Source organism: Engraulis encrasicolus, chromosome 3 (genome assembly GCF_034702125.1).
Source record: "Engraulis encrasicolus isolate BLACKSEA-1 chromosome 3, IST_EnEncr_1.0, whole genome shotgun sequence".
In the NCBI taxonomy this organism is placed as follows: domain Eukaryota; kingdom Metazoa; phylum Chordata; class Actinopteri; order Clupeiformes; family Engraulidae; genus Engraulis; species Engraulis encrasicolus.
In genome coordinates this window covers 41954926-41964925 of record NC_085859.1, presented here as the reverse complement: position 1 = coordinate 41964925, position 10000 = coordinate 41954926, and the positions used below count along the sequence as shown (strand labels likewise).

General features: G+C 42.6%; 1 protein-coding gene across 1 annotated transcript in view; it reads left to right on the top strand.

Moving 5' to 3' along the window:
* The first annotated feature begins 1386 nt into the window (after positions 1 to 1386).
* stc1 (stanniocalcin 1) overlaps positions 1387 to 10000 on the top strand; it is a 14284-nt gene continuing 5670 nt past the window's right edge. The window contains exon 1 of the mRNA XM_063194503.1: positions 1387 to 1794. Within this exon, the coding sequence (XP_063050573.1) occupies positions 1680 to 1794 (115 nt within the window). The 5' untranslated portion in view covers positions 1387 to 1679. The remainder of the gene's footprint in view (positions 1795 to 10000) is intronic.

Below are 10000 nucleotides of genomic sequence, written 5' to 3'. Positions count from 1 at the left end.
CAAGCTAAGAGGAAGCTGGAAAGCGGGGACGCCTGAAGGAAGACACCACGCGGAGATCAAACTACGCTTTCCAAAACATATAATAACGAGTCAAGGTCCATACTTCCGCCCAACGAAACAGAAATGTCAAATCATCCGTCATGGATTAAAAAGGCGGAATACGCGTCCCCACTCCCATGTTCATGTGCCAGGAGGATATGATGCGTACTGTGTACGTGAGTGGCGTACAGTATATCATAATGACTGTATAGTTTGCTTAACAGTAATTCGAAGATGCTTAATCACTGATGTCTGCGCCTGTCGAGTTTTGAATGAATGTGTGTAGAACACAGGCTTCAGGCTCGTGCGCTCTCCGGTGCCTCAACCGCTCCGCGCTACGTGCCCCTCGTGAGACGAGGCATAATGTCAAGCGTGTTTGGCGTTAGTTACACAACATGAATTATGTCAAAGCGAGCCGAGGTTTATCTCCATGTTATAGACTTGATGCATGTAACACCAACACAGGTTTGTGCTATGAGGCATGGTTCATCAAAATGCCAGTCCGATAAAACCCAGGAGATTTGAATGCCTTCAGATGTTATTTGGAGAACATTTGGGAGTCCACAAAGCGCACAGTACATTTGCATTAAGGACCCCAGAGACACACAACGCGGATTACTAGTTTAAACAAAATGCATTCAGCCATTTGCCAACGTCAACATTGCGCACATGTAGACACGCGCCTACTTGTTGTTTTAAGTCTTGACCGTGCTGTGTAATGTGTTGCCCCACAATAAAAGAAAACAACTCATTGAAGGCCCATTAGCAAGAATGACAGAAGTTTATATTATAAGATAAAAAGCATGTCATCATCTATTTCAATAAACGTCATGTCAAAACACAATCGTCCAATAGACTTGCCAAATGATGCATAAAGGGATCATGCGTGTCCATCAGGTCTCTGTACGTACAGGGATGTGGTTGTGAAGCCCAACGAGGAAACACCGTTACAACGTGTGGAGCTACACTAACTAACCCCTCTCATGCTGATTTCATTAGCAAATGCACTTTCTTTTCCGCTTGGTAGGATTGGTGGCAGAAAGGAGGCTGGCTGCCTGACCCATGGTAAACGTTCATTGGTTCACTGGACTCCTTGTATTGTAATGACAGGAATGTAGAAAATGCTCCTGAAAGGGTTAATAGAACACCCACCAATGACTGAATGGGTTTCTAAAAGCGCAGCAAAAGAGCACATGTTTGGAGAGTTAACTGTGCGTAAGGACAACAAAGTTTTTTTTTCTTTTGAGAAAGGTTTTTTCATGGAGTGGAAAATGGTCAATTAAAGACTGCCGGTCACACTGTCATGCTGGGTTGCGATTGGTCTGGGGGGTCGTCTCGGGCAGTGATGATCCTTCCTATATAAAGGGCGACCTGAGCTGCTGTCATGCACGCCAGAAGAAATTGGTGGGCTGATCGCCCGGTGGTGACAGAGCCTCATCCTTACATGATACTTGTGAAGCGTCGCTTTATCAGCACTGCAAGCTTTCGACCACAGCCACGCTTCCACCAAACTCAAGACAAGACAAGAAAGAAAGAAAAATCCACCAACACGTTTGCCCAGAGAGCAAAGAAAAAGAAGCATTGGAAGATTCCGTTTTTTATTTTTTACTGAAAGATAGAGCACCGGTAATTTTAGAGCCATGCCTCTGAGGACAGGACTTTTTCTGCTTGTTGTGCTGGTTGCATCGGCATATGAACTGGATCAGAATGAATCCTATTCTCCCCGGAGAACGCGTTTCTCAGCAAACAGCCCTTGTAAGTATTCATATATCTCCTTTTCTTGTGATTAGATCTTTTTTTTAACAATGTGCATATCATATGTATAGACAGATCATGTGCAGACCCAGGGTGCGAACAGAGAATCTACACACACCACCGTCTACATACAGAGTGAAATTCAAACCGGCGTTTTGGAGAGTCACTGGCGCACTTTACTGCGTAACCTATGCATTCACCAGCGGAACGTGCCATATTTAACTTACCGGTCTCAAGGCAGTTGGTTAGGTTACAGCAGGCTTTCATTGAAGTCACTGTGAGCCAACCTGCACTTAATGTTATTGCGAGACATGTAGGCTTGTCCTTGATTCAGTTTTACGCGCATAGCCTACAGTGATGTAGAGTACCGTTACTCAGCTGGTCACTGCACGACTGCAAATGAGTCAAGAGGGAACCGTCGCCACATAGCCTACCTAGGCTACATAATTGGAACGATTGTAGCCTATATCTACATCTAGCCTACATCCTAATGGCCAATATACTCGCCTACTGATTCAGAGTCTTCGCTATTCGGCTTCAGTGTGCTCAGCTGCCCTACCGGCCCCGAAGAAATCACCGGTGTCCGCACTCATTGCAGCAGAAAAAGTGCTTTTCAACCCGAGTTTCTATTGGATGGTTTGGTGGCTGGTAATATCAGGAGATTGCTCAGAGCTCGAAGTGGAGTGGTGAATTATAATGTCGTTTTATAACTAAGCCACAGTGAGACGGTATAAGGCAACACACAAGAGAGTGTAGTTGAGTGTCGGGTTCTCGATGTATCCATCGTCTGTCAGTGTATTATCAGCCTCCCCCCAACCCTGCGGGGACATTGTAACTTCGGCGCACGTTCACAGCTGGGGGAAAAGTGAAATGTCTACACCAGATGAGGATGTCAAATGTGATAGGATAAATGCCCGTGACTTTTAAAGATTTTCGGCCATCATTAATTTTGGTCGGATAGCAATAGGGATAGAAGGTTGACGTGCTGCCACTTTCATTATGGGGTCGTGGGGGGAGGGAAAATGAATGGTGTAGCCTATCAGAAACACATTGGTGACACTGCACAAATATACTATAGTAGGCTAGAGACTAACGTGAAACAGCAAATATAGCCTAGGCTACAAATCCTAAAGCCTAAAAGTCTGACACAAGACTGAAAAGATATCAAGCATATTTTCAGATGGGCCTACTCGTGTAAAAAACGAATTCCCTTTTGGACATTTTAGTAGCCTGACCCTAGACACTTGTAGCCTACAAAACAACTGAACAAATAACTTGAAACAAAATATGTCATTTAATTGTCATTGGTTAATTGCCTGTTAAAAACGGCAAACACACTGCACTGTTCGCTTCTGATTATTAAATGTCCCACAAGACAAAGTGATCTGTGCGCGCGCCTCATATTGCACTGCACGCGTCGCGCAATTCTGCCCTGTGTGGCCGGTAGACGTTAAAACCTTTGTCAAGCAGCGCCGCACGGTAGCCTATTTGCATAACTTCCTGTTGTGCTTAGTTGCCGGGGCAACATGTACTGACTCAGTGCTTTAGTGACAAAGAGGTAGCCGACAGTGCACGGATGGACCCAAGAGACTTTAGTACCGATAAAAAAAATCTGGGAATTGCTATTCCCCAACTCCTCATCACCCGCCCTGATTTGGGGGGGGGACTGGCTTTGAGCCAAAGCTGCCTAGAGCAGCTCAGGTTTTTTTTTTTTTGCATGGTCTTGGCTATGTGCCTAAACCAAAGACATTAAAGGCTTTGATAGACAGAAAATGAGAGAGGTCTTGTTTTACAATGCTTTATGCACTGACAAGGTGAAGCCAGTGGATTTGTGATGCAAGTTTTCTTCTTTCTTCTTCTTCTTTTTTTGTAAACCACAAGTTTGGAATGAATACCGTACCTTGGCATTAAATAACACAAGTGCATATTGAAGCACACTCTTTTTCCTCATAACGTCTCCCAATCCTTTAATGCAGTGATGACAATGATTGATCTTCTTATCTCTGTCCTTGATTTAAAAAGAGGCTGCATGAAGAAAAATAGCCTATTTAGCCATAGCCTACAGTAATATGTCATGCCATGCAATACCACTTTGTTCTCACTTTACATTGAAATCGGAGAAAACTTATTAAATGTATTGAAGATAACATATCGCTCTTGTAAGAGATCCATGTAACAAAACCAGGGCAGCACACACTTTCACACACTCAGCAACAATCACATAGGCTACTGTAAATGTGCGAACCCTCGACACCCACTGGTATTTCTTAATCATTTCCTGTGCACGCCCGACATACTGATCCATAGATGCTCTATTTATTATGCCATATAGGCTACTGTAGGCCAACAACTTCAATGACTACAGTATCTTGCCCAATAGGCTATCCCACTACTGCAGGTTTTTCAAGTGCCGTCCATATATATGCAGTTGGAGAAAAAAAACCTCATGATAACGGACAAGTGTCACACATGACTGGATTGTCCATAAGGCATACAGGGCATGGAATTGTTGATTTTGGCCTGATCCTCCCATCACTGTAGTGGTTATCAGTTCCCATGCCGCTACAGTTGACCTCTCCAGGTCAGATTTCAATTCATTTTGGCTGTTGTGGTCTTAATAGCTTGTAAGCTAATAGACGACTAAAACTGTTTTCGCTGTTGTCATTGTCTCTGTCAATGGCTGACGGACTGGTCTTGACCGAAAATGCCTGACCGAGTTTTGTTCTCCCAGCACATCCTTGGTGCCACATCTATTGTTCATGCTCATGATGACAGGTTTAGCAGTATAGCACAGAGTAATCAGATGTGCGAAAAGTAGAAGGTGATATAAGTAAATAGTCATGGGTTCAGACAGTTTTGCTTTGTTACTAATCATTGTGAGCGAAAGTGGGCTGAAGGAATCAGTAGTAATGTCTTGGACCACCCGCACTGCCTGTGACGCATCTTAGAATGCCCTACTGAAGTCAGTTGCCCATGATGACACAAAGCATGACTTGTACCTCCAACAACACCTGGATGGATATGGAGATATGACACAAACTTGGTTAACGCCCCCCACCCACACACACACATGCACACACACACACACACACGCATATGGCCGTAACTACCATTGAGGACACAGAGGTCATGTCCTCTGTTTTTTTTCAGTAATGTAAAATTTATCTATGATGAAAATTGATATATGATCAACAATCATAAATTCAGTCTGTATACGACACCCATTTATCCTCAAGGCAGTGATTAATGAAAACAAACTTAAGAGTTTGACTGATGTGGGTAGATGACGGATAGGCAGCAAGAAACATTTTTTTTCACAAAACATTGTTTATGAGGGAAAAAAGTATATGTCTACGTAGTGCAACAATTAATCTTTCAAAAAATCCAAGTGGTCACAATGTTGGTCTATTGATTGATTATTTATTTACGTTGATAAAGCAATTTGCTGAAAATATGTCCTTTGGTGTGACGTTAAGAAATAAATATATTAAGTAATGTAGAAATGGCTTGATGGAGTTTTATGAACATTGTTACACTCTTCATATTTATCGCAATTTTTTAAAGTCTTAATTTAATAAGAAAATACCATTTAAGTATTTGTTTTCCCATTAGATGTGAGATTATTAGAAACCTTCGAGGAAAAACAGGGATATCTTTCTTTTAAATGTTCAAAATTGTCCGAATTTATACTGACTTTTCAGGGACGATAATTTGTTCTTCCCTAATGCAATATTCAGTGTTTATCAAACATCTTGTTTAGCTCAAACTAATATTTGAGCGTTTAAAACATGTCACACCGTAGGACATTCATGTCACGCTAAAGGACAGAAATGCAAAACTGAGCCAGACACAAATATATCAACATGATTATTTTGTCTTTTGATCATAATATAATGTTGCAGTCAATATGGACCTACACTTTACACTTATAAGTCTTTGAATCGTCGATTATCAGCCTATCGTAACTCTTAATGACAGCCATGCGGTCATTAAATGTAACCTGCAGAGCTCATAAGACTCATACTGAAGTGTGACCTTGGCATGACCATCACACTTTTGTAGGTATGCTATGACTGTCACACCATTGAACCTGTAGTGTGTAGTGGCCAGTGCCTGTTTGTTATCTCAAGCTGGACAGCACATTTATGCTGTATATTGAGCTCTCCACAGCAGACTTTATTCATCTATACTCCTCTATATAGGCCTACTCTCTCACTGATCTTCACTTTTCACTTTCCTTCACTGTTACCGTTATATTTTATGGTTTCAAAGCACCATTAATGGCATTTTATATCATTTGACAGTATCTAAAATCAACAGCAAATATTCATCAACAATGCATCAAAGTATAAATTCCAAAGGCCAATAAAGGATTAAGTAATTTGAATACACAATATTTATCTAGTCAAAAAAAACAAAACAAAAATGTACTACCAGTTGTTTTAAAAGCTATTTCTCAAATATCTAGTCCATTGGTGTGACCTGTTTGTCCTTTGGTGTGATACTCCAAAGTGTCACACCATAGGACTTTTACCATCACACCATAGGACTTTCGAGCTTTTGAGTTACTTTAAAGCCATGTCGTTGCCAACTGAAATACAATTTCACATTTAGTAAGATGCATTTTCATACATCTACATAAGAAAAAAATATGAAAAATATACACTATTGTCAAAATGTATTTTATGGCTGTCACACCAAAGGACTACAAAACTAATACATCTTGTGGTAGCAAAACATAATTGATTGACTGAAGAACTCTGAGAGAAAAATCTAAAATCCACCCTTGCCATTGGCTTCTTAAGGGTCTAAAGTCACAAGTTATGTACCGCTGGAGCTTCAACAATAGATAATTATCCACAGAATTAACCAAAAATATGATGTCACACCACAGGACATTGTTTTCTGCGACAAAGTTTCATAAGTCCATACGGTCTCAGAAAAACAGGAAAAAAATTAAGCATTGCCACTTGCTAAAATAGACACATTGAGAAACATGCCAGGGTTGTTTAGACAAATGACTGAGCTTTGATTATTTATTTAAAAATGTTTTAATATGGAGAACCAGGCTTGCCTCAGTCACACCATAGGACAAATATGATATTTGACTCAAAACTGTATTTATTACACATTACTTTTTCACAACAATGACATTAGTTTAATCATTTAAAGCATTGACAATTTTGAAAGCATGAATTGACTTAATTTGAAGAGCCTGCGACAGCAAAATTTACACGTCACGTCATCTACCCATGTAGATTCTAAATGTATAGTATACAGTACAGCATGCAGTATTTGACCTCTGTATTTGGAAATGTCTAATTACGGCCCTGTGCATGCACACACACACGCAAACACACGCACATACACACACACACACACACACACACACACACACACACACACACGCAAACACACGCACATACACACACACAAGCCTCAACACACGCATGCACACACACACACAGGCACGCGCACACACACACACACACACACACACACACACACACACACACACACACACACAAATTTACAAATTTCACCTTTGTCCATAAGTGTGCAGCTTGGCCCAATGTAGGCATACCTCTAGTGACCTACACTGGTGGTGTGTGTGTGTGTGTGTGTGTGTGTGTGTGTGTGTGTGTGTGTGTGTGTGTGTGTGTGTGTGTGTGTGTGTGTGTGTGTGTGTGTGTGTGCGTGCGCGCGTGTGTCTGTGTGTGTGCGCGCGTGTGTGTGTGTGTATCTATGTGGGTGTTTGTTTGTGTGTGCGTGTGAAGCACACGTACAAAATGAGAGACACATTTTAGTGAGAAGGTATAGAAGCGAGGCCCAGTCACTCACGAGCCCTTGGAGTCAGCCATGGGGAAGGGAGAGGAGGGCCCCTACATGCACAGAGACAGAAAAGGAAGCACCTCAGTGTACCTAAGTGGCTAGAAAGCTTAACCCCTTAGTGCAGAGCCTCTGTTTTAACCCATTGATGTCTAAAGCACCTGCAAAAAAGGGTGCTGAATGCCTGATCCCCTTTTAAGACAAGCTGCCCTCAGCCTATAAGCACATAACAATGTGATAAGAAGGCATTTAAACGCCAAGACCCTCATCTTTCATTAGAATGTGTTCATTCATCTTCAACAAACAAAGATTTTTAATAAAGTTGTCTCAAATCTCAAGAGACTGAATGTTGTGTAATGCAGCTCCAGGCGCCTGGGCCAAGGCCAACGCAACATCAGGCACCAATGGGTTAACCGTATTGTGACCAAAATGGTAATGGCCAATTTTTAATATTTTTGCGGAAGACTCTCTTTATCGTCATAGCAATGTTGTTATGATGTAGTCGAGTGTTTTCAGCAGAGTGAATAGTGTTCACAAACAGTAAAGGGGTCTATATCTCTGCACTGTAATTCCACACACTTTGCAGATTGCTGTATGCTGTCTTTTGTAAGTGGTCTTGGATGAAAGTGTCTGATAAATGCTATTTCCTGTAAATCACCATCATTATTGTTAGCAGTAGCACAAGTAATAAGGGGTGGTGGTAGCAGCACACAGAACACAATATCAGTGGTAATACAGTATAATTCTCAGAGTTGAAATTCACTAATTTCAGACAACAATTTGTCACACTTGAAAAGTGGTGGCTACGTTTAACTCTGAAATATTGACACCCCATTTTTAGACACGTCCTAGCATCTCTATAAGAGGGTATGTCGGTCTGTCCGTTAGTCCGTCGGTTTGTCCGTCAGAAACGCATTCTTTAAATCGGCCAAAACACGAGCTTCGCCAATATCAGACGCATCTTTGTCCGCCTGTCGGACTTGTTTCACAGTGCAAGCGCGTGTGAATTCACCCATGGCATCGCGAGCCACAGCTGGCAGACGTCTGTCTGTGTGGCACCCTGTCACCCACTTACCCAGAAGAATAGGCCACGCACGCGGTTTGGGTTTCATTGCACAACATGGCTTGAGTGGCTTACCCAGGTCAGACAGTCAGCGCCTATTCCAGTCTCACAGTCCTGAACAAAGACATGCTTGTCAAGGTACCTAACACCACCAGGTACTGTACTTCACCAAAGACATGATTTCATTGCCTTGGCAGGCACCCTGTCTGTATTGTACAACACCTCTCTATGTCCTGGGAAAGGAGAAGTCCGTATCTGTGTGGTCCTAAAAACATCAACTATGATCAGCTACGAGATTTCAGAGGGACAGGAGGGGACATGTCCTACCAATTTCTGAAGAAAAAAAAACCCTAAAAAAACAAACATGAACTGTCGTCATTGATAGCCTATCCCTGCCGGCTCATAATTTAGTGATTCTATCAGTTGAGGCAAGGGCCAGTTCAGGTGAATGAGGGGGACACATAGACTTTACTTAGGTGATGTCAGCCACACATACACATGCTCTCTCTCTCTCTATCTCTCTCTCCCTCTCTCTCTCTCTATCTCTCTCTCCCTCTCTCTCTCTATCTCTCTCTCCCTCTCTCTCACAAACACACACACATTGTTGTCCGCTGCCTCTTACAAGAGAGACTCTTTGACCGTATACTGCTACCTGAGGTCCAGACTCAGGTGCTACTGTAGGCCCACTACCTCTTGACCAAGAGACACTCTCTCTGGCTCCTATGTTACTGTCCCATGATCTAAAATGATCACGGGATCAATGCGACTGCAGACGGCCTTATCCACGCTGATGCCCGTGAACTGGTTGGTCAAAAGTTTGTGTAGAGGCATTGTCCCACACCCTTAAAAAGTTTGCACTGTGTGCCACTTCAACTCCTCCGCCCCACCTGTCCCCCCACACCTTACACGTGGTGCGCAATGTACTGTAGATCAAACTGGTGCTCATCTCATGCACATTTGTGGCACATAAATGCGCTTTGTTTGATGCGACCCACGTTGTGATGACAAGTTCTGGCTGATGTACTTGTACTATGCAACATCAATTGACAAATGTTGGTCCCAAACGCACCTAGTGTCAGCGAAGAGTGACGGCGTACGTACGCAAGACAATAAAGGTTGGGAAACACCACTGCCATAGGGTATATGTTACACCGCCACCGTGTGTCACCATCGACTACATCCGCCTGCATTGGGCTGCCGACCCTCTTTGAAAAACAAAGACACAACATAACACAATAGGCACAGGCTCCCCACCAGCGGAAGGTCTGGTTCGGATGCTGCGGCCTGCTCAAATCAACAACAGACACATGCTAC